The sequence below is a fragment of the Podarcis tiliguerta genome (assembly GCF_965153285.1).
Source record: "Podarcis tiliguerta genome assembly, chromosome: 4".
Classification (NCBI taxonomy): Eukaryota; Metazoa; Chordata; class Lepidosauria; order Squamata; family Lacertidae; genus Podarcis; species Podarcis tiliguerta.
The window spans coordinates 26,208,727-26,233,608 of record NC_139537.1 but is presented as its reverse complement, the minus strand read 5'-3'; the positions used below and the strand labels follow the sequence as shown (position 1 = coordinate 26,233,608).

General features: G+C 43.8%; 2 protein-coding genes across 6 annotated transcripts in view; one reads left to right on the top strand and one right to left on the bottom strand.

Annotated features, from left to right (window-relative positions):
• HSPH1 (heat shock protein family H (Hsp110) member 1) overlaps nt 1-17,516 on the top strand; it is a gene marked incomplete at its 5' end in the record, with an annotated part of 42,401 nt that extends 24,885 nt beyond the window's left edge. For 2 of the 4 annotated variants that reach the window (XM_083437058.1, XM_083437060.1), the window contains 14 exons: nt 660-759; nt 1,164-1,297; nt 3,038-3,282; nt 4,192-4,420; nt 5,512-5,618; nt 6,223-6,356; nt 7,792-7,997; nt 9,538-9,657; nt 9,886-10,023; nt 10,925-11,050; nt 12,724-12,831; nt 13,716-13,835; nt 15,313-15,474; nt 16,633-17,516. In XM_083437058.1, coding sequence (XP_083293184.1) covers nt 660-759; nt 1,164-1,297; nt 3,038-3,282; nt 4,192-4,420; nt 5,512-5,618; nt 6,223-6,356; nt 7,792-7,997; nt 9,538-9,657; nt 9,886-10,023; nt 10,925-11,050; nt 12,724-12,831; nt 13,716-13,835; nt 15,313-15,474; nt 16,633-16,827 — 2,124 coding nt within the window. In that variant the 3' untranslated portion in view covers nt 16,828-17,516. Of the gene's footprint in view, nt 1-659; nt 760-1,163; nt 1,298-3,037; nt 3,283-4,191; nt 4,421-5,511; nt 5,619-6,222; nt 6,357-7,791; nt 7,998-9,525; nt 9,658-9,885; nt 10,024-10,924; nt 11,051-12,723; nt 12,832-13,715; nt 13,836-15,312; nt 15,475-16,632 lie in introns of all 4 variants that reach the window. The other 2 variants (XM_083437057.1, XM_083437059.1) reach the window with 1 other exon arrangement.
• LOC310675940 (cilia- and flagella-associated protein 337-like) overlaps nt 13,253-24,882 on the bottom strand; it is a 35,541-nt gene continuing 23,911 nt past the window's right edge. For both annotated transcript variants that reach the window (XM_083437046.1, XM_083437047.1), the window contains 9 exons: nt 24,666-24,828; nt 23,316-23,411; nt 22,289-22,347; nt 21,646-21,787; nt 20,783-20,822; nt 20,611-20,699; nt 19,542-19,726; nt 18,345-18,445; nt 13,253-18,253 (listed from right to left, as the gene is read on the bottom strand). In XM_083437046.1, the coding sequence (XP_083293172.1) occupies nt 18,076-18,253; nt 18,345-18,445; nt 19,542-19,726; nt 20,611-20,699; nt 20,783-20,822; nt 21,646-21,787; nt 22,289-22,347; nt 23,316-23,411; nt 24,666-24,828 (1,053 nt within the window). In that variant the 3' untranslated portion in view covers nt 13,253-18,075. The remainder of the gene's footprint in view (nt 18,254-18,344; nt 18,446-19,541; nt 19,727-20,610; nt 20,700-20,782; nt 20,823-21,645; nt 21,788-22,288; nt 22,348-23,315; nt 23,412-24,665; nt 24,829-24,882) is intronic.

Genomic DNA, 24,882 nt, shown 5'->3' with positions numbered 1-24,882 from the left:
AATTGGGTGGCTTGTTGCAGACTTAAAGGGAACTGATTTTTGCCAGCTTTCCATGAATTTATAATTATGCAAATGTATTATGTAAATGTATTATATTGCATGTTGCTACAGTGTGCCATTCCTTTTAAAATAACTGCAGAAGTGTGAGAATATGCATTTTAAAACATTTATATCCTGTCCTATTGTGTGCTAACTTTTATTTGCTTGGTATTTATGTACTTAAGCATAGGTTGGGGTGAAGTGTTTTTTTGTTTTTCTTTGGTAATACTGTATTTATTCTGTGTTTGCTAAATTGTTGACTTTCATTATTTTGAATTTACTGACGTGTTTTGTATCTTGTATATTTGTGTTTCCAATGTTCTCTATTTTGATGTTTTGAATGTGTGCTGTAATCCACTATGGGCACAGCTAGTTGAGGAAAAGTCACATCTTAGTAAAATCAATCAGTCTTCTCAACATGTTACTCAATGCAATGTCCTTGCTGAAATCAGCCGTCAGGGTTGTACTGGGGCGGCGAATGAGAAGCCAACTTAGTAGCCAGGGCTGAAACAATGTGCCTTTAAATTACTGCAAAAGAAGCCCAGAGAGATTGTATTTCAAAAACAAATTAGCAGGACTTTTGGTAACCCTCCATACCTCTATGTGATCGCTTCCCCTAGGTTCCATCTTTCTTCACTGATCCTGAAAGGAGGTCTCTGCTGGATGCTGCTCAGGTTGTGGGCTTGAATTGTCTCAGGCTCATGAATGATATGACAGCAGGTGGGCCAATGAAATTTTCTTCCTGTTTACGTAGAGCAAAGTGTCTCCCCTCACGATTATAGCCACGCCTACGATCGATGCAAAAGCATATTGTGAAAATGTGCTGTCCAGGCATGTAAATTTTCCCAGCAGATGCGTAAGCTCAGAAAACCGCTTCCGGAGTTCATAAGGGCATTAGCTTGTTAATCTTTTTATCAAGGCCGCATGGTTGGGGATGGTGAAGGGAAAAGGCAGACTGGAACTATTCTCCATCTTTTCTGCTAGATTTCTGAGTAAGCGAACTTTGCTGTCTCAAGCGTATACCAGGGTTGAATCCAGCATCACCTCCCCAGCTGGAAGTGTCATTGACTTTCTAGCTGTCGTAAGCAGCTTTGACTTAACATCAATGGTTTGTCTTTTCCCAGTGGCCCTGAACTACGGGATTTACAAGCAGGACCTTCCAGCTCCGGAAGAGAAACCACGATTGGTGGTGTTCATAGATATGGGCTACTCGGCATTTCAAGTCTCCGCCTGCGCTTTTAACAAGGGTAAAGTGAAGGTAGGCAGAGCCTGAGGGGCCAATATGAGCAGACCTGTTGGTAAACTCATTTTTGGGAATGTGGATGCAGAATGGCGAAAACTGGAAAGCTCTGTGCCGAGTGTTGCAAACAGGACAGAAAGCAAGCAGCATGTGGTCAACAGGGGCCAGAGGTCTGAGTGGTTCGGCTAGGAGTGGTGCATCAGGCAGGGCTAAGCCGCAGCAGGAGCATCCTGGCTGCAGTGCTGCTGCTGCTTCCCACGAAGGAGAGAGGGAGGTGGCAAGTGAGGTCAGGGCTGCCTCTGTATTGGTGTAATGTGAACAATGGGATAAATAACACAATGCTTAGTCTCGTGTCTTGAGGAGCACACCCCCATATCTGGTTGTTCTGAGATAAGAGACCAGGTGCACTGAGTTACCATAGCAACAGAGGTCGGGTGTGTGACTGCTGAGTCATTCACCCTCCCATTGGCTCAGGGATGTAGAGACAGGTATAATAGTCTCTGGGGCATTGCTTTCATTGGGTCCAATTACATCTCCTGGTGCTGTCCTGGTCTGACTCTGAATCTGTGAGAGTCAGGAAAGGGCTGTGGGTTTTGCACAGCAGCGTTGGCTAGCATGGCAATTGTGTTAGCAGATCTCTCTGTACATATGTATACAGTGGTACCTCGGGTTACATACGCTTCAGGTTACAGACTCTGCTAACCCAGAAATAGTGCTTCAGGTTAAGAACTTTGCTTCAGGGTTTGAACAGAAATTGCGTGGCGGCGGCAGGAGGCCCATTAGCTAAAGTGGTGCTTCAGGTTAAGAACAGTTTCAGGTTAAGAGCGGGCCTCTGGAACATTTTACGTACTTAACCTGAGGTACCACTGTATTTAATTCAGAAACCAGAAGAACTGTATATAGTAGATAGCTGTCTTTAGCTTTGTCTTGCTCCTGAAGACAGTGATCACTTTGTTGCTTTGCACTGTGTGGGAGAGGAGTTTCCCCCTCAACTAGGGACTCTGGAAGAAGCTGTCTGCTGGGAGCAGGAAAACCCTGAAGACTCTACTGAGGCTCTGCATACTGGGACGATACATCACACGGGTTGCGGTGTGGTGAACTACCAACTGGCTTGCACAAGTCGCTAACAGTGGGCGTGTTGACGGGAGTGCCAGATGGGCTCTGTTGGTGTACCTGCACAACTCCAATCTCCCTCTCTCCCAGGGAATGGCAGTGACATCACTGATGGGCTATTTATTGCTACAGCTCCACCCCATCTGGTGATCCACTCCTGTCCTTTCCATTCATCCTTCCGCCAAGTTACCTGTCCCCAGTGTTCAGCATGATGTGGCCAATGAGCACACTCCACTCCCATTGGACAGTCCTGGGGTTCCCTCCGCCTCTTTGCTTTAGTTGTGCTTCTGTAAATTTTGTGGGTCTTTTGTGTATCTGTATTGTGGTATCGTTTCGGCCACATGAGCAACTGCGCTCACACTGGAACTTCGGAAATAGACGGAATGACGGAATCTTACCCATGAATTATGCCTGCTTGATTTGAGTATGTTCTCCCAAGCTGGCCCTAAACTGGTCCTGCCTGTGTTGATTTAGCATGCACTGGGAGCTCTGTGTATGTTTGTACATGGATGTCAATGTTATGATTAAACAGCGCTGGTTGGTAGCGCCGTTTGCTTAGCCTTCGTATCAATAGTCATTTCATTCCAGGTTTGAATGGCGGTGCTATGTAGGGCAGCTAACATTGCCTTCTTTTCTTCCAACCAGGTGCTCGGCACGGCTTTTGATCCTTTTCTGGGCGGAAAAAGCTTTGATGAAAAACTAGTGGATCACTTCTGTGCTGAAATAAAAGCCAAGTACAAACTGGACCCCAAATCTAAAGTACGGGCCCTTCTTCGTTTATACCAGGAGTGTGAGAAGCTGAAAAAACTAATGAGCTCAAACAGCACAGATATCCCACTTAATATTGAATGCTTTATGAATGATATAGACGTGTCTGGAAAGATGAATAGGTGAGAGATCCCTCTGATGCGGTTCAATTGTACTGGAAGGAATAGATTGCATGGAAACCTTTGAACAAAAAGACAAACAAGAGAAGGTTTATACTTCATAGGAAGCATGTCAGATAGAGCTCTACGTTACCGTTCTGTCACCACAAGGATTTCTGCTTGCCCTGTGGGGCGTTCTTCCCCCCTGCTTCCCCTGCACCCCCCCCCTAAATCTGTCCTAGGGGTTCCCCCAATCCTCTGGAGCAGATTTGGGGAAGGTGCAGGGTGCACACAGTGGCAGGAAGAGGAAATTGTGCAATCGGAAGTCTTTGCACTTACAGGATGCGGTAGCTGAAGGCCATCCTTTGTAAAAACTGTGAAGTAGCCCTTTCTAGGCATGCCCAGGAGCTACTAATGGAGGCACCAGTGAACTGTCCTTATCCTTGTCTTGACCGGGCACAGGAGTGTCGTGCCCAGTGAGGTGGCGCTGCAGTGCTAGCTTCCTGGCAATGGTTTTGCTTACCGAGGAGGAGAGAAGTTTGTGGGGGTGCCAGCGCGCCCGCAGGAGCTCCGGATCAACTTGACTGCGCAACTCCAGCCTCCTTGCCCCACCCTTCCTCCTGCTAAGTGGAAGTAACTGCCATTAAGTCTAAACTTAACAGCAGCATCCCTGTCTTTCTCCCCTTTCAAGTGAAAGCTCTGAAGACTCTGTCTCCAGCCACAATATGTCAATGTGCGTTTGCCATCAAACACCTGCTTTGGGGGAGCTCCTTCCTTCCCATTTTGTCCCTAGTTCACGGGTGCAGAAGAAAGGCTTTCTCTCGCTTTTGAACCGACCAAGGCAATCAGGGTTGAGCAATCGCCATAGGCCGCCTTGCTTGAACTCCAAGGAAACCTCAGCCCTCGATTTCTCTTTGTGTTTTGCCTGCCTAGGTCCCAGTTTGAGGAAATGTGTGCTGACCTCTTGCAAAAAATAGAGCTTCCCCTTCGTTCCTTGATGGACCAGACTCAGCTCAAAGTGGAGGATGTGCACGCTGTGGAAATTGTCGGCGGAGCCACGCGCATGCCAGCTGTCAAAGAGAAGATCGGGAAGTTCTTTGGCATGGATGTGAGCACCACACTGAACGCCGACGAAGCTGTCGCAAGAGGCTGTGCCTTGCAGGTGTGTGGGTGACACCCTCCTTCTGGGAGATGGGTCTCTTGGCTTCAGCTGGTCCACATTTTGGGGGTGCCTTTGGAAGGGAGCATTTCTGCTGGAGAAGTGGCGGGTGGTGGGGCCTGAACCAACCCAGCATTGTTCTGCTCTAAATTTCCCCCACCCTGCCGGCAGCTTTCCCTCCACAGGTTAAAAACAAGTACTTCTTAATTATATGTATGCTTCCAAAACAAGTCTTGCTATCATGTAGAATCTGTCTAGATATATGTACCTGGCAACTGATTTTAGTGTTGTCTGGTTTTGTTTGAATGATGTAATTCTGTTTCCTTTAATGGTCACCCACTTTCTCACTTGTAAACAGGCACGCATCTCAAGTGATGTGAGTTTCCCAGGAAAAAAAATCCCTATGCAAATTAGCCTCATTGGGAATCCTGTCACTCCTATCTTTAGTAAATGAAACTTCAAATGTTTGACGCTTCCAAGCTTGCGTTGCGTGGCATTTGTGGTTGGCATCCATTTATTGTTGTTCTTGAGCTTGCAAGAGGAAAACTTTTATGCGGAAAAACTAAAAAAGTCCTGGGAATTTTCCCCCCCATCCTACCTCACTGGTTATCCTCGAGTTGTATGGCAAATCTGTAGCTCATGCGTATATTTATTGTTTATTTTATGCTATTTATAGACTGCTTTTCAGGCAGACCTCAGAGAGTAATTTTCATGAGAATGACACAAAAATAAGCATTACTTTTTAATTTTTTTGGGGGGGGGGAGTTCAAATAAAATGAAATGGGTGACTTGTTTGTGTAGAAGATGCTGTTTCTACTTCTGTCCTCAAGATAAGCTGGTCCTTTTTTGTTTGTTTTTGTTATATAATAACTTAATTCCAGGTAACATGTCTCACTAGGATTACATTGTAAATTGGTTTTGTCGTTATAACTTCTGCACACGAAGATGCTTCCTTGTCTCCGATGTTTAGTCACTTCTTTTTGGCTAAACCAGTAGCACATCCCACTGTTTCTTCCTCACATCTTGCTTTCTCTGAGCTAATGGATAGACTTTAACTGGGGGGAGGTTTCTAATTCCATCTTTTTATCTCTTAGTGTGCAATTCTGTCTCCAGCTTTTAAAGTTCGAGAATTCTCCATCACTGAATCCGTTCCGTTCCCAATATCACTGCTGTGGAGCACAGAGTCTGAAGATACTGATGGGTAAGAAACCACCCCCCCCCACCCCCCAAAAATCCTCTTCTTGCACAACTGACCTCCTAATGTTAACATGCAACTCCGGTTTGGGCTAGCCAGCTGCACAATTGGGGCCTGCGTACCTTGGATTTTACAGATAAGACCTCATTGTCTGTTGTACCCCACATGGGTACAGCTGGTGATGTAGAAAGCAGGGCAGCTCTGTTGGGATTTGGGAAGCGCTGTACCTCATTGATAAAGCATCTGCGTTTTGTGCAGAAGGTCCCCTGTTCAGTCTTCAGGTAGGGCTGGGAAAGATACTGTCTGAAACTCTGGAGAGCTGCTGCCGGTCAGTAGACAGGGTTGAGTTAGATGGACCAGTGGTGTGACTCTGTATAAGGCAGCTTCCTATGTTCCTGGATAGGAAGATATACTTTAGATGATATTGGTGAGAGAGGTAATCTGGCCCAATCAAGTCCTGAAATAAATAGCTCCTAGATATTAAAGTCTTACGTGCAATACACATTTTACAGCAGGTCAGATGTGGTGGGCCAGTTGCAATCTACTGTAAGGTTGGCTTCAAAATAATACGGATGTCTAACTTGTTCTCCCTCTCTTTTGTTTTGACTAGAATTCATGAAGTGTTCAGCAGGCATCATGCGGCCCCTTTTTCCAAAGTCTTGACTTTTTACAGAAAGGGCCCGTTTGAACTCCAAGCTTTCTATTCTGATCCCGGTGGCACCCCCTACCCTGAGAAAATGATTGGTAAGTGAATGTTCCCTTCTCAGCCAATATACCGGTTGCTGGAAAACACAGAAGGGGAGAGGACTCTTGTGGCTGAATCCTGCATCTGGTTGGTCACTCTGGATCCTGGATTAGATAGATCCTGGACTAGATAGGCCACTGGCCTGATCCACCAAGTTCTTAAGATTTCAATCCTTGGCAGTGTTTAGCAGTATAAAATTGGCATTGCTGGTCTGATAATGGCCTGGTACACATATAATGTTAAACTCTGGTTAATATGACTGTGCAATTGCTGTGTCATGATGCAAAGACAAAATCAGAGCCTCACTTGGCATTACAGTGGTGCCCCGCAAGACGAATGCCTCGCAAGACGGAAAACCCGCTAGACGAAAGGGTTTTCCGTTTTGGAGGTGCTTCGCAGGACGAATTTCTCTATGGGCTTGCTTCGCAAGATGAAAATGTCTTGCGATTCTTGCAATTTTTTTCCGCTCCCCACCCCCTTTTTGTAAGGCGCTAACCTGCTAATAGCCTTTTAGCAGCTAATCCGCTAATCCCTTAAGCCTTTAATAGCCGCTAATAGCTGCTAAACCGCTAATCCGCTAATAGGGTTGCTTCGCAAGACGAAAAAACCGCTAGACGAAGAGACTCGCGGAACGGATTCTTTTCGTCTTGCGAGGCACCACTGTACTTGCAGTTTCCCGCCAAACCAACCATGACTGGAAACCAAGATTTGTTCTTGGCTTATTGTTCATCATTTGTTTGGCTGAAACAAACCACCAGCCCTGGTTTGCATGTAGCGCCAAGCCTTGCTCTGGTTTGTTTGCTCCTTAGCATGGCAACAGCAGGAGTGGGAAACAATTGAAGTGAGAGCTTTTCAGCAACATGTGCCAACATGCCGGTTTACATTAAACTGTTTTTAACTATGGTTTAATGCTTTGCACAAACCAGGGCATTGGCAGATTTGTATCTTTGCACTACATGCAGAGTTGGCTGTGTGGTATACTGCAGAAATGTTGCACGAAGTTCGTTTTTTAAAAAAAGAAAGAAAGAAAAAGTAGCACTGGGGTTCATATCTGTCAACTTTCCCCTTTTTTAAAAGGAAATTCCCTTATTCCAAATAGGATTCCTTGCAAGAAAAGGGAAAAGTTGGCAGCTATGCTGAGGTTTTGTGTACATACCCAGTATTTTTTTTAACATTGCAGTGCCAACTGGTTGTGTCAGTTTTCTTGAAACAATAACAATAATTGCAATGGAGTTTCATGCCCATTCATTTCATTGGATCTAGTAATGTTGGCTTCAACTATTAAGCATTAAAAGTCATAGACAGTTGGAAAAATTTTCCATCCTTTTTCAGTCTTGCGTCTCTCGATAGTTGAGGGCCTTCTAGAAATGGCATGGTTTAGGGGATAATTTACGACTCCCGTGCTTAACTTTGGGACCACTCTCTTGTTTAAAGGCAAATACGTTATCCAGAATATCGCAGCCCAGAATGATGGGGAGAAAACTAAAGTCAAGGTCAAAGTCCGCATCAATACTCATGGCATATTTAGTGTCTCTACTGCGTCTATGGTGGAGCAGATGAAAGAGGAAGAGAATGAAAATCACAGTGTTGAGGCTGTAGTAGATGCTCAGAATCAGAAACCTTCAGAGGAGGACATTAATGTAAGTTGGTTTCTTCACCTGGAATACACTGCCATCCTTCAGTGGTAGGGCACATTTCTTTCCATGCAAAATTTCTTTCCAATTAAATAGCTCAGATAGCTGTTCCCTTTGTGTGACCCTGGAGAACCATTGCCAGTCAGAAGAGATGATATATAAGGCAGATTCCTATGTACATCTGGTTGGAATACTTTAAAATTACTTAAGAGGAAGGAAGGGTTTTTTATTGTTCTATTTTCTTTTTCTGTAAGATGGGAAGGGAGGTAATTCTACAGCCTTATGGGGAGAATTAGGCTGTGTAAACACTGTACCTTTAAAACGCACACACCCAAACACACCGAGTTTAAGGGTTCCTTGGCATTTTAACTCTGTGAGGAGTGAATTCTTCAAGGGAAAGAATGTCGTTCAAAGGTATAATGTGTATGCAGCCATAGAAATGGCGTGGAATGCCTTCCATCAGCTTCGGCTGGTAGCCCAGCTGTGTCCCTGTCTGGATAGCCTAACTACTGTTGCCTACGCTCTAGTAACCTCTAGGTTAGATTACTGCAATGTGTTATATGTAGGGCTGCCTTTGAAGATGGTTCAGAAACTTCAGCCTGTGCGGAACTTGGCAGGCAGGTTACTCACAGGGACAAGATGGTTTGAGCCTATTACACCAATCCTGGCCCAACAATACCAGCTGCCAGTTAGTTTTGGGCCTGATTCAAAGCGCTGCTTTTGACCTAGAGAAGCCTTAAATGACTCAGAACCACAGTATCTCAAGAGCCACCTCTCCCCGTATGGCACTGCGATCATCACCTGAGGCCCCTCTTTGTGTGCTGCCTCCTGAAGATATCCAGAAGACAGCAACACAAGAATGGGCCTTTTCCGTGATGGGTCCCCAGTTGTCAAACGCTCTTCCCAAGAAGGCTCACTTGGCAGCTTCATTACTTACCTTTCAGCTCCAGGGGAAAATGTTTCTCTACAACCAGGCCTTTGGGCTGATGAACATTCTGTGGCCTTTTAAATACGTTTGTGGGAAGGGAGTGTTAACTGGATTTTGTTTTATTGTGTATTGCATGTTCTCATTTTGAATTATGCTGTGAACTGCCCTGTGATCTTTGGGTGAAGGGCGATATACAAATTCAATAACTAATATATTCACATTAATAATTATTATAAATTGTTCTATAGTACACAATTCACCTATCAGATTGGATCATCTCTTTGGAGTTGTTCCAATAATTGGGATGGCTACTTGGATTTGAATTTCCATCAGCCTCAGTCAGGGATGCTGGGCATTTTAGTGTAACAACATCTGGACGACTGCAAATGATTTCTCTCTGGCAAAATGCTTATTTGTGATGTACTCACAAGTGACAAATTTACATAATAATAATAATAGTAATAATATAATATGATGCTTTGGAAAGCTTCTTGCGGTATCTTGTTTACAGCCTGTGTGTTATCAAGCATTAAATTTGTTGTAGATTCTTACTGAATCCATGTACATGTCCTGTTCACATCATTTGTGCCTGGGCTCCCATTTCAGAACTTTATCCAGCAGGGCAATCATGAGGCTGGAGCTCAGCCCCAGGTACAAACAGATGGTCTGCAGACGTCACAGTCTCCCCCTTCTCCTGAGACTCCCTCTGAAGAAAACAAAATCCCAGATGCCAGAAAAGTGAGTGACCCTTTAATGCCTTCCGCCGAAGGAAAAGTAGAAATTCAATTAACTCGGTATAAAAGTAATCTCCCATCAAAAGACTAGAAGCAACCTGGTGCTCCTGGCAACGTGTGTTGGCAGGATCAAGGTCGCTTGAGATTGCGCGAGAACTTTAAAAACAGATTTTCTGAGAAACGCCTGCCAATCTGGCATGTGTCAATGTTCTTTCTCTGCTGTCCGCCCCAGGGAAACGAAAAGAAGAACGACCAGCCTCCCGAAGCGAAAAAGCCCAAGATGAAAGTGAAGAATGTCGAGCTGCCTATTGAGGCGAACTTGGTCTGGCAGCTCGGAAGAGACCTGCTCAACATGTACATTGAAACGGAGGTGTGTGAAATGAGGGTCAGGCACTGTATATACAGAGAGCGGTCACAACCTCCAAATGGCAGACCTTAAGTTGCTAAGATGTCACCACCCACGCACGGAGTGGGGAGGAAGTATTGGCCTGCTCAAAGAAACCTAAGAGGGCAAAATCCTTCAACAACCCTATGAGGGCTATGCATGCTCGGTGGGCACCATAGCCGGGGTGGTGGTGGTGGAATGGGCACTGGCCAGAAGCACTCCACACATCCTTTTTTGTTGTTGCAGGTCCCACTTGTCTTAATCTCAGGCCCCATCTGCATTATACGTCTAAGGCTCGGTCATACAACTTTGGGCTTCCCCCAAAAAAATCTTGGGAACTGTTGTTTGTTAAGGATTCTGAGAGCTGCTGGGAAATCCCTGTTCCCCCTCACAGAGCTCCAAATTCTCAGAGTGGCTTTAGCGATTAGTCCCTCTTCCCAGGGAACTCTGAGAACTGTAGCTCTGTGGGGGGGGGGGGGAACAGGAGTCTCCCAACAACTCTCTTAACAAACTCAGTTCCCAGGATTCTTTGGAAAATTCTTATATCAATTTCTATAAGAATGTATGGGAGTATATTACATTTTTTGTGTGTGTGTAAGTAACACATCTTTGTTCTCTTCTCCCACCCCCCACTCTCTCACCTTTTTCTCTCTTTCACTATTTCTTTATAATAGAAATTCTTGCAATAAAAGATTAATATTATATTGGTGGCTATTTAAAAAATGTGAATAAATTAAAAGCTTTACAGTACTGCATTTGTTTCACTAATATTTACAGTATTGTAAACAAAGTCTTTGAAGGGCCTTTGTGTTTCATTTCGCCAAGTACAGTTACCTGGTCTTCAGAATCTGATGAATTAATGTAATTGTTTTTGTTAATCAAATAGGGCAAGATGATTATGCAAGACAAACTGGAGAAGGAAAGGAATGATGCAAAGAATGCAGTTGAAGAATACGTTTATGATTTCAGAGACAAGTTATCCGGACCATATGAGAAATTTGTGTGTGAGCAGGTAATTACTTCATTTATTCAGTATATTTCTGTACCACCTTTAATCAAGAATGCCTCTAAGATAGTTAGCAAAATGTAAGTTAAGTACTGTAGATATTCATCGAACAGTGGCTTCATATATTTAGCGTATCGTAACGCCTATCCCAACTAGTTTCCAAAATATTATAAATTCCACAAACGGGGTGGATTTCAGCAGCTCTTGGTACATTTGACTGTAAAAGTAACAAGTAGATTAGTTGGTACCAGTATCAACACATGTGTAAAATTATTTCTAGGAAGCTTTTTGATAGTCGCTTTGTCAGAGTTTCCCTCAAATTCAAGGTGGTTGATTTTTAAATCTTGGCAATCAAAATCTCCTTTCTTTACGTTGGCTGCCTCGACAGCAAGGTGAGGAAACTCTTCAAATCCAAGGGCTGCCTTCTGTCCCGGGGGGCAGTATATGCCCAATGGTGGTTGGAGGAGTTAACAGATGACATGTCACATGACAGTCAGCGTTTTTCCAGCCCCCCACCCCCATGTTTCTCCATCCTGGCAAGCAAGGGGCATTCTTGTAATTCATTGATCACAGGCACTCAAGAGAGTGTGGCATGGGGGGGGGCGTTGCTTGGGGAGAGTTGTGTGGGTCAGAGAGGGGGGCCTGCTGGGTTGCATTCAGCCCCTGGGTCTGCTCTGGAGCGTCAAGAGTTTAAGGTGGTGCAGATGGGGCTTAAAGGCCCAGTAGGGAAAGGAGAGCAGCAATTGGAGGCCCAACCCAGCCTTTAAGAAATGGTCCCTAGCAGGACTCTGGTTATGAATGTAGAAGCTAGTGAGGTAGGGACAAGGAGTGTTAATCTACTTGTGAGGTTGAAGGGGCTCGGCCTGCCACTCTCCATTCCGTTTAGAGCCATGGTTCCCAATGTGGGGCACACGCCCCCACAGGGGGGCAATTTGATTTTTAAGGGGGGCGATTTGGAAGCTTGTTTAGACCAAGTTAATGGCCTTTAAGGCTTCCTCCACGTGAATAGGAGTTCACTTTTTGAATAATCTGAATTATATGTCATTGGGGGGAGGGGGGCATCAGGATTTTAGAGATGCTTAGGTGGGGCAGGGCCAAAAAAAGGTTGGGAAACACTGGTCTAGAGAGCCAGTGTGGTGTAGTGGTTAAGAGCAGTGGACTCGTAATCTGGTGAACCGGGTTCGCTTCCCCGCTTCTCCACATGCAGCTGCTGGGTGACCTTGGAACAGTCACACTTCTTTGAAGTCTCTCAGCCCCACTCACCTCACAGAGTGTTTGTTGTGGAGGAGGAAGGAAAAGGAGAATGTTAGCCACTTTGAGACTCCTTCGGGTAGTGATAAAGCGGGCTATCAAATCCAAACTCTTCTACTGAACCTCAGAGGATCTTTTTGCCTTGAGAAGTCATTCGCTGTATTGTGTCAAGCCTTTCCCCAGATACATGGCGTGTGAGCTGGCTTCCACATTCACTGGAAAACCTCTTAAGTTTTCCCAGAACACTTAGGACTCCATTGTTAGGTTTCACTCGGAGCTCCTTTTTCTCCTCCTCAACAATCCGTCAAGATTGTGTGGCTTTATTTTGCACCAGTTAGCATTTTGATTTGTTTTGTAAAGTTTCCCCGGTAGCGGGGGGGGGGGGGTTGGCGCAATCTCGAAAACGTATTCTTGGGACTTTTGCTTAGGATCGCCACCGCTTCTCCGCGCTGCTGTCAGAGGTAGAGGACTGGCTATACGAGGAAGGAGAGGACCAGCCTAAACAGGTCTATATGGACAAACTGGCTGAGTTAAAGGTATGGTTACTTGCATGATGTGGGTGGTGTGAAAGGAAGAGTTGTTAAGGGTTGCTTAAATTCCTTTCGGGTCAGAACAGTCTTTGCAACTACGTAAAGCTCAATACAGTCTCCCATGTATACTTCTGCTGTAGATTTTATCAGTGGGTTACAGCAGGTATTTTTTTCAGTCCCAGGCTCCACTTTTAACCCAAACATGCATTTGCGGAACTATTTTTTTATCTTTTATCACATAGTTGCATGGTGGTCCCAGTCCACCAGTTGAAAACCCAATTTATTAGAGAAAGTATAATTTATCCCATTATGAGGTGGTATTCTGGTAGATCCTTAAGAAACTATATGAGTATCTTCCTGGATTCAGGGGCTGTCTAATAATTCTATTACTGGGATAGGTGGTGGCAATATATCTGAACATTAGAACTTTCATTCACTCATTTTATTTGCAAATTTGCTTTTACACACACACACAAATCCTGCTCAAAGCGGCTTACAACAAAGAAGCAGGGATGCATTTCAACAAAACACTACAAAAACAATTTCATAATAACATAGCAAATAAAAAATATAATAACCCAAAAACCACTTTTCAATAGTCTGCATCTCTCAGACCTGCTTTGATTAATTCATCACTTCGCCTTTACAGCTGGTCCTCCTACGGCTGTGATTTCTGTATTACTTTATATTTTGCCATTTATTTAATGGTTAGTCAACCATAATAAACATTTGATTTATTAGGGTTTTTTGTAGGGGGGGTTAGAAGAGACTTTAGGGGGCAGGAAGATCCAGTGCAAGGGGCCAAAGACCTTTTCGTAGGCGTTTTAGGTGGTAGATAAGCCATCTAAATGTTTCCTTGAATGTATGGTGAATCATTCTGGTCTCTCTAGAAATTTGGGACTCCCATTGAAGCAAGGTATCAAGAAGCAGAGGAACGACCAAGGTTGCTGGATGAGTTGCAGCATAAAGCGCAAAACTATGCCAAGATTACTGACGAATACAGGAAGAAGGTGTGTGTGTGATATCACTGAGAGCGAATTTGATGTGTTGTTGCTACTTGTTCAGTTGACTTATATCCCACTTTTTTACTAGTCTTCAAAGCAGCTAATAACTTAGAATTAATTATAAATATGTTTGTAAAAATGTACACCCACAAAGCTGGATGCAAGAATTAAAAGCTGCAATGCGCAACAATTAAGACGTAGATTAAAACATTTAAAAAATAAGATATTAGAGCAGCATTTATGGTGCAAAAGGTCTCCTGAAATAAAACCATTTTAGCCTGCTATCTGAAACTTGGTGAGAATGGCGCATGCCTGATATCTAATAAGAAAAAGTTGGGCCCACAACTGATGGGAGTTGTAGTCCAAAACATTTGGGGAAACCTCTGAGATACTTTTCTTATATGGTGATTTTCATTCAGCCACTAGCCCAGCAAAAACTGCAAAGTTGAAGACAACAAACCAGTCTTCCACATTAATAATATATTTGATTTTATTTGGTAATGGCCAAAAATTCAGTATGGTTTTAAGGCCAGATAAGCATTTTTACTTAATTTCCATGTCCCATCAAAATTTTCCAGCTTAATGAAGACATCACATTTTGTCATAAAGCAAAATCCCCATATCTTCCTTCCAAAACTCTCATTATCACAAACTAATCTTAATGCAATATGAATTCCTTTTTATTTGGGAGATAATGAATCTTAAAAGCTTCCCCCCAGCAGAATTATTACACACACACACACACACACACCTGGTCAACCAAAAATTAGAAACAAACAAGGGAAAATGTTTGAATCAAATATTGGCTGCCTAATGTAACTTGTATGTCAGCATCATAAATCCTTTTTCTAGTTGAGAGTTTGGCAATCTTTTGGCAGAGCTGTCCCAGAGTAACCTCAGAAAACTCACTGACTGATCATATACCCATTATCCCTTGCATGATTTTTAGCGAAGTGCAGAGTTCAGGCATGAATCCTTCTGTACTTTTATATATAGCCAATAACTGATAATTTATATTTCACCATAAATGGTTATATAGCCCAATCTTGTTTCTTACATAGGAGGGTGTAAAATGTAAGGAAGACCATTGGCCATGTATTGCCAGATCTTAGAGTAGTTTTCACACAATGTGGGCCAGACACACAACTCCCCTCTTTACATGAGTCCCAAAATGGGAGAAGAGAAGCGCTCATTATTCACACTTTCCTGTTTATCCCGTTTGAGGGGATCATGCAAAGCAGCACTTAGTTCAGGGATTGGCAACCTTTAGCCGAAACAATAGCTGACAGCCACATCAGACGTTCAGCTTACGAAAAGCGTTTGAAAACCAGAACACTTACATCCGAGTTCTTGGTTGTCAGAAACCAAGGTTCATAACTGACATCCTAGGTTAAGCATCAGATATAGGATATTACTTGTTCATCAGCTTGAGGATGCCAGGGAAAACATAATCTTCAGTGTACTGCATTATTCTGTGTTTCAGGATGAGAAGTACCTCCATATTGACGAAACTGAGATCAACAAAGTAGAAAAATGTGTCCGTGACACAATGGAATGGCTACACAACATTCGGAACGCCCAAGCAAAGCAAAGTCTAGATCAGGATCCTGTTGTGCGTGTGAGTGAGATCAATGGAAAGCTGAGGGTAAGTGTTAATCATGGCACAGAAACACTTTCTGATGGTTCACCTCCCGGGATAGATGAGCCTAGGTGAAGTTCATTTTGAAGACAAAGGGGCAGACCAGGGTGAACTACAATGCAGGCATAGATGTTGAGATATTGCAGGGCTGGGGCCTTCCAGAAGTCGCTGGATTACAACTTCCATCATCCCCGGCTATGTTTTTTTTTATAAATAATTTTTATTAATTTTCCAACATACATTTACAATATCCAATCTAAATTTATCACATATTTTCTCTTTTGGACTTCAGCCTCTCTAACAATCATCCATTATTCAATTTTTTAATTACACATTTCCTATTTTTTATATTGCATTTTATATACCTTCACCCTCTTATTTTTCTTCAACACAATATTCCTCAAACATTCACAGAGCTTCTTGAAATCCCACTAGCGTTGTTTGCTCATCACATATACATTTCAAATAATCTGAGAATTTCCCCCAATCTTCGATGAACTATCTGATCTTCCCCGTTACTTTATCTAATTCTGCATAGTCCATCAGTTTCATTCTCCATTCTTCTAACGTCGGTAGTTGTTCCTGTTTCCATTTTTGGGCCAGTAGTATTCTCGCTGCAGTTACTGCGTATTGGAAAAGTTTACAGTCCTTTCTGTTTATCTCATTTCCTACTATTCCTAAAAGAAAGGCCTCTGGTTTCTTATCAAATGTATATTTCAACATCTTTTTTCAACTCATTATATATCAATTCCCAGAAACCCTTAACCTTCTTACAACATCCCTGGCTATGTTGGCTGGCGGCTGATGGAAGATCCAACAGAATCACGAGGGCCATAGGTTCCTCATTGCTGGTACCAGGCATAGGATTAAAGATACATCCTTTCCTCTCTGCCCTTATTGGCTGCCACTTCTGGGAGTGGGAAGGTTTTGAGCATGGTGACATCTTTGATGCACTTTGTATTACTAGATGTTATGGGAAGCAGGAGAGGAGAGGCAGGGCTGCATTTTTCTGCCATCAGCCAGGTTATCGCAGTAAATTAGTTTCCGGCCTAAACAGAGTGGTTGTTTTTCAAGCGTGTCAGGGTGACTGAGCTAAAATAAGGCAGTAGTTTATACATATTGGTCAACTGTATCAATATAATTTTTGGGATTTTTTTGTTTTAGGAGCTGCACAGCTTGTGTGAGCCCATTGTAACCCAACCCAAGCCAAAGGTAGACTCTCCCAAACAGGAAGCGCCACCAGAACCATCGCCTAATCATAAAAACGAAGAGCTGGAAGAGATTAAGAACATTGAGACAGTGCAGCAAAATGGCGACTGTCACATAAACGAGAGCCCAGTTAACATGGACCTCGACTAGACCCAATGCATTTCAGTGAGCAGCTTCATCATGAGAAAAGACTTCAGGTGTATTATGTGATATGGGGGGGAATGTAATGTTTGAGGGGAGGTATTTATAATTTGTTTTAAAGAGTTTTGAGTTCTGTTATATTATTTGGGGAACGAATATATTGAAACGGTAGAAGTTGAGATCATGATAATCCTAAAAGGAAAATTGCCTTGGTAACTTTCAGATTCCTGTGGAATTGTGAACACTTAACAAAATCTTCTGTGCGGGAATTTAACCTTTTGTAATCAGTTAAGGCTACTTAATATCAAGGGAATGTTACAAAAGTATTGCTCCTTTTGAAAGGGTTGCAGCTAGAGCTTTTGTAGACACCAAGGTAGTTTTTCCTTTCTTCTCCATTTTTGATACGTTTCTTCCACTGGCAAAAGACATTCAGTCTTCCACTGGCAAAAGACATTCAGTCAAAGGCATACACAAAAACCAAAACTTAAAAGAAAATGTTCTTTGTACCCATTGTCCATAATATTTGCTAGACTAAAAATTAGAAGGAATATGTGAAGCAGCATGCAGAATTGCTTAAGTTCAGTCTCTTGCTCAACAAGTCGCTTTCATGTGTGAAAAAGCTGAATGAAGGTTAAACTGATCCTGTTGTAAGTTCTTGTGGTGCCTTTAGTGAGCTTTAATAAAGTTCATTGAAATGGTCTGGTTCTTTACAGTGTTGGTTTTGTGTTACTACCTGTTAGTAGCACATAAATACTTTCTGAATAAAAAAATTAAATACTTACAGCTCAGTGGACTGGATGTAGCCTCCAGTTCAAGTATGAAACCACAAGGGTGTAAATTAGCCATGTCTAACTTAAGTCTCACTGATTTTCCATGCATCTACCCAAATTATGACTTGAACCTAGACCCAATGCCAACAGTTTTCAGTGGAAGAATTAAGCCTTTATGTCTCTCTCACAGTAAAAAGAAAAGTGAAACATACCTGCTAAACTCTAGTTTGCGTCATACTGGCTATCAATGTTTTTGTCGTCCGTTTGAGCAGAGATATGAGACATCTCAGTGAGATGAGACAACAGAACAACAACACTGTTAGCTTTAAAGAGGAGGATTTTGGTCAGGAAAATTCTTTGCAAGTTTAGCTTATTAAGCACCATTCAGCTGAAGGGTGGGGAATAGTCCAACAGAAGAAATTACACCAGGACTTTTTAAGCAGGCCTTGGTTCCAGTGACTTGGCAAATGACGGGCTCAGTTTCTTGCTACTCGGCTGCTCCTTTGTAATTAGCACTGAAAATGTCTGTACCAAGAACAGACAAATCAGGCTTCCGGCAGTTTCCCGGGAAACTGTCAATTTCATAATAGTTGATTGTGCGGTAAGTGTTGGGTCCCCCGTGGCTAACCCGTCTGTTTAAAAGCTTGGATCGCTCATGCTTCAACCTAGGGGGTGGGGAAAGGAAGTTGCAGGTGGGAAGGGAAAACTCTCTGGAAATGCCATCAATTTACTTGCCAGCCTGGGCTTCCCGCTTACCTCCTGCTTGAAGTGTTTGCATAAAGACGCTTGCTAATTTCATCTTGAATGTCCTCGCTGGTAACTGGAGCCGGGGAGAGCTGGGGATTAGAGATTGCTTCCTGCCGAAAGCAGAAGAACAGCCACTGCATTATTCATACACCTTAACTGCTGTTAGAATAGCAATAGCAGCCGGTGCTGCTGTTGCTCTTGACTCTTCCGCCATGGAAGTTTTGGGAGCTGCTATGTTGGAGAATCCATACTGAAGCAGATGGCATAAGGCTGGTACCCAATCAGATGGCAGCCATTTCCATTCTGTACTTTGCACACTGTTAAATCATTCTCCAAGGTTTCATTGCCAAAATCTGCCTTTTAAGTTGCTCTTTCAGCATGGTACACAGTTAACAGGTTTTTCCTCCCTCCTGGATGTATATATTAATTTTAATAGGCCAGAGAGGTGCATTTAGCATCTACTGACTGGCAAGGTGTGGTCTGCCTTAGGATTTCTTTGTGCTTATCTTAGGTAAAGTTAAAGGTACCCCTGACTATTGGGTCCAGTTGCGGACGACTCTGGGGTTGCAGCTCTCTCTCGCTCTATAGGCCGAGGGAGCCGGCGTTTGTCCGCAGACAGCTTCTGGGTCATGTGGCCAGCATGACTAAGCCACTTCTGGTGAACCAGAGCAGCACACAGAAACGCCATTTACCTTCCTGCTGGAGCGGTACCTATTTATCTACTTGCACTTTGACCTGCTTTCAAACTGCTAGGTAGGCAGGGTCAGGGACCAAACAACAGGAGCTCACCCCGTCGAAGGGATTCGACCGCCAACCTTCTGATCAGCAAGCCCTAGGCTCTTTGGTTTAGACCACAGCACCACCTGCATCCCTCATGCTTATCTTACTGTACCTTATATGCTCCCAGAATTCTTTGCTCTCTCTGCCATCGGAAAGGGAAATTGCAAAATCCTCTGGGCCCAGAGAACTATCCCAAGGACCATAGGATTGCTCCCTTTAATGGAAAAAGCAGGACCTTAACAGAAACATTGCCCCAGCAAGAATCGCTGGAGATGCAGGAAAATAAAACGATTCAACTTGCTCATTTTGCATTGACTAGCGGTGCCTTCATAACACAGACAAAGGCATGCATAAGAAACTGGTGGGGGCAGGATGTAGCTCATGGCCTCCCCCTATTAACTGCACCACTGCAGTTGACATACGAACCATAGGTGTGGCAGGATCCTGAGTTCTCTTCTCTTGCTCTGGGAACTGCAGATCAGAGGGCTTGCCTTCTAGCACGGGGTGAATGGGCATACTTTGAGGATCTATCAGGATTTCATAAGGAACCATGGGATGTTTCCAGGAGGATGGGGTAGAAATTTCCCAAGGTTCTGCTTGGCCAAAGGTTCCTATGGGGAGAGAAAGGAAAGGAACCCCTAAACAAGTGTAACTGAAGAAACAGCATGTGATGGAAGCAGCTCCTTCAGTAACTTGAGGCTGCAGAGAGCATTTCTAAAAAGAAATATGACTTATGAACCCAGGGGCATTGTATTTCTTAAACAGGATGTTAGTCAAATAGTAGTAGCTTCCATTTCTCTCTTACTGCAAGCTCTTTGGTCTTCTCCGGTGATGCACACCCAGAAGTGGAGTCCTAGGGCAAGCTGTTCCAAAACAACTCATGATAACATAGGGATGAGGAATGTACCTACAGGAGTCATGGGCAGGTTGGATGCTTACCCTCTTTGCACACAGCAGTTGTGTGTGTGAGTAGCTGCTGCTTCAGAGCGGCTTAACCAACAACCTGCTGCAATACCTTAGAATGTGGACATTTGAGAAGCAAAATCCACCACCCCGCATTTCATGTTGCACAATGTTGTAGGCACCAGAGAGAGGACAGAAATGTCTTTACCCACATTCCTGGAAGCTGCATCCCTTCCAACTCTTAATTCATGAAGCTGTCACCCGTGCATCTCCTGTCATCTGCGCATGTGCAATTGCTGTCTCAAATGTACACACCTCAGCTTAATTGCAGTGGGCACGTGGCTTAAGTTTTCAAGTCCGACAGAAGTTCAAGGAGAAAACATATCAAACAGCAGTATTTCTCAATAAACTACAGGGCAGATGCAGCTACATTTGCATGTGCACAGCTTCAAACACCGGGAGTGGGTCTCACTGAAGACCTAGTAAATGTTAATGTGTCAACCGTCTATGTTAGGGTGCATTCCTACACAAAGCTGTCAGTTCCTCTTAAATGAGTAATATGGTCCTTGTGTTTTGTGCATGTGCCATTTACCAATGTATTCTCCATCCAGGCTCCACAACCGAACAGTACGATCAGTTGAACAGGATAGCAGGATGTTCTCTTCATCTATAACTTCTAACCTATTTGTCAAGCCAGAGAGGACAACCAGTTAGAAACCCATGTGCACAACTTATTTTTTGTTAAAGGTTAAGCCAATACTTACGATGGAACCAGATTCAAATGAGCTCTCCAGTGGTTCACATCTGTGGCAACAGAAAGGAATAGAACACAGGACTCAGCTACATTAGTAAAGAAAAAGAGCTTTATGTGTGTTATAACACTGTGCCACCAGATGGAGCTGTGGAGTCCTGTCCTTCGGCCGCGTGTTTTCCCTTTATGACGTTCACAACACGTTTTTCTGAAACGCTTTTTTGATGTGTCTAGATCCAGCCTCAGCTCATGGATAAAGCATACATTACAGTATGTACTAACATACAAAAACAGTGAGGTGTGTTTGAAGTCACATGAAGGGCAATCCTATACATGTCTACACAGAAGTAAACACCATTGATTTCAATTGGATTTACTCCCAGGTAAATGATATTGCAGGGACGCGGGTGGCGCTGTGGGTTAAACCACAGAGCCTAGGACTTGCCGATCAGAAGGTTGGCAGTTCAAATCCCCGCGACGGAGTGAGCTCCTGTTGTTTGGTCCCTGCTTCTGCCAACGTAGCAGTACGAAAGCACGTCAAGTAGATAAATAGGGACCGCTCCAGCGGGAAGGTAAACAGCATTTCCATGCGCTGCTCTGGTTCGCCAGAAGCGGCTTAGTCATGCTGGCCACATGACCCGAAAGCTGTACGCCTGCTCCCTCGGCCAATAAAGCAAGATGAGCTCCGCAACCCCAGAGTCGGTCATGACTGGACCTAATGGTCAGGGGTCCCTTTACCTTAAATGACATTGCAACTCACTGAGTCCAACTGGGCTTGCTTTTAAGTACACATGTGCATTTGTGCTGTCAATCTATAACCCAAAAGCAAAGATGCTAAACGTTTCTACTGGAAGTAAAATGTACATGTAGACATACACTTTGGTGCTTCTTGTTCTGGATCCTGAAGAGCATAATCTTTGATGTCATGGACATACACGTATCCATCCTCATCGGCAGCATACAAATATGAATCATCAGCAGTCACGGCAATGCCAGTAATCAAGGATTTCCCTCTTGACTGGAACACACATTGATGCAAACCACGTTGTTAGTTAACACAGTTACATAACTTCTCTATTCTAATGGGAGGGGAGCTTCAATCTCCATGCCAGAACAATCTAGGTGTCCTGAAGTTGTCATCATCTAGCACAGCTTTCCCCAACCGTGCACCCTCCAGATGTTTTGGACTACAACTCCCATCAACCACAGTCACCACAATTGTGGCACCCAAGGGCAGCCCCACATAAAGTGCATTGCAGCAAGCCAGCCTTGAGTTACACCTAGCCCGTGGGCTGCCAAATCGCTGCCCCTGATTTACACCACCTGGGAAGCTGGTGTTAATTGCAATTTGTACATGAGGTCATATGTGATTAACTAACATGGTTGTGGCTTTGGGCTACATATATCACACAAGCATTTCAGTTCACAATACATTCAAACAGAGACTGTTAAGTCTTTGCTGCATTTAAACACAGAACCCCAGCAAACATTTTGGCAACTTCCCATCTGCGAAACTTACAGGTGCAAAACTTGCTATAAGTGGATCCCCAGTGCGCAGGCTCCAGAAATACAGATGGCCTGAAAAAATTGTAACAAGAAGGGACAAGCCAGTATCAAGCCAGTATCAAAGCAGAAGAATACTTTTATGGCAACAAAGCATTCGGGAGAGCAGAAATGTCTGAAGGCCGGTTCACAAAACTACAGTGCCACACCGAACGTGTGGCTTGAAGTGGCTCTTAACATTTGAGTAATCATCATGTAGCCAGCGGGATTTGTAATGATGATTACAAGCAGTCCTACATAACATCTCTCCAAATCAGAGACCACTGGATTATGTATGGGACACAGGGAGAATCTCTGGTGACTTTTTTGAGACCAACAATTTACACGAACAGGAAATAACAATGAAAGAAATCCAGTCTGTCAGTCTTGGTTGCATTAGGACTAAACCAGGAGAATGTAGTAATTGAAATCGATGCCTGAAATTCAGCACCCCAGGATAGTACAACAGTGATGACAAAATCCAGTTGGTAGATCACACTTCTATACAATGTTTAAAAGGCGCAGGATGTCAAGGCCCAGACCTTATGCCCTCCTTGGCCCCTGCTCCACTGTCCCTAAGCCTCAGGCCTCTTATCTCTTCCAGGTACCCTTCCTTCAGGATCCTAGCACCATGCGCAGCTTTGTTACCTTAGAAATCAGCATGGCAATTACTTCCTGCTCTGCAAAGGCGTGTGCAAGGGCTTCTGCAGTGTTGTTGACAGGCAAATCTTTGGCCTGCGGATGTCGCTGAACCAAAGCTACCATAGTCTCTGGCCATGGGCCATGCCTGCTGGGGCTGACAGGAATTGCAGTTCAGCCACATCTGGAGGGCCAAAGGACCCCCACTCCTGTTCTAGATGTTTCCACTTGTACAAGAGGCTGCACAAGCCCTTCCCCCATAGGTGAGTTGCTCCAACCCCTTGATGATTGTGACTGACTGTGTTAGTTTGGTTGCCTAGAGTTTTGGTAGGCTACAACACCAACCAACATTTCATCCATCTTACCTTGCGGCCCATTGGAAACAAGCGAGGCTGCAGCCGATTCAAATTTCACTGCCCGGGTCTTTAGAAAGATTACGCGGCTAACACTTGCATCGACAGCTGGGGAGGACAAAAAGAGAAGACGTGCTCCTTTAAAGGAAACACCATTAAATATTCAAATACTTTCATTAAGCTACAGTCAAAAGGCACAATTTGCATGCAAGCACTGCTGCCATTAACTTTCCTGATGTTTACATTTACATTTCCACTCTCGTGGACTTCAGATGCTTCATTCCAAACCCCCTCTTACCATTGAGTAGATAAAAGGTGTTTTGCTAGGTTGAACTCTGAAATGTGGTACCTCGGGTTAAGTACTTAATTCGTTCTGGAGGTCTGTTCTTAACCTGAAACTGTTCTTAACCTGAAGCACCACTTTAGCTAATGGGGCCTCCTGCTGCCGCTGCACGGCCGGAGCACAATTTCTGTTCTCATCCTGAAGCAAAGTTCTTAACCTGAAGCACTATTTCTGGGTTAGCAGAGTCTGTAACCTGAAGCGTATGTAACGTGAAGCGTATGTAACCCAAGGTACCACTGTAAAAACCTGGCTGTTTTGTCAGACTTTCAGTCTGCCAACTGACTAAAAACTAAATGTAATCTAAAAAAAATTTAATTTAAGTGTTGCATCCGACAATATGCAAGTTGCATTTCATTCACACAACTGGAGTTGCCCTTTCTCTCCTCGCGTGCCCCCAAAATCTGCTCCAGGGGGGTCACCGAAATGTAGCAATGTTTATTTCCTTATGGCTTTCAACCTGACCCTATCAATGCATGCAGAGTTGCCACAGACCAAACAGTTGTTTGTACTATAGCAACTCAAATAACATCTGCATAACAAATGGGACAGGGATGGTTGTTTAAAAGTCCTTATTTCAAGATAATAAGAGCTGTATACCAAGACCTCTGCTCACAATCACAATACTATTTGCAAGGGAGGGGGCTGTGAGGGACTAGTACTATATTAGAAACTTCAGACCTTAACTGAAGATGCAGGGCCACTTCCTGCCCACCCATCCGCAAATTGGGAGGTGACGAATTACAAGTGGAAAGTTGTAAAAAACAGCAACTGTCATTATTTTGAGCTGGCTACATCACATCCTTGTGGGGTAGAAACTGGTGTCTCTCTCAACCATACCAGGCCTGTTAGCCAATAAAACAACTTGGGATGGGCTTCACCTTTCAACTTCCATGTTTTCCATGTCTATTCAGTTCCACAGGCAATGATTCATACAGATTGATTGATTCATCCAGACATAGTAGTCCTGGATAAAGGGTGAATCTGTTTTCTGCAGCATATTTTTAGATAAGTGAACTTACGTTTGGTACTAAGAGAGGCAGCGGCAACTGAAGTGTGGAATTTATGACATATGTGACCCGAGATCATATTCCAAACAATAATTTCACCATCATAACTTGAGGTTGCAAGGAGAGTAGGTGGGCACTGAGCAATGCACAAAATATCTTCTTTGTGTCCCCGGTTCTGGGAGAGAGGGAGTGAAAAAAACAGTGCTGATTCTCCTTTGTGTTTGTCGGT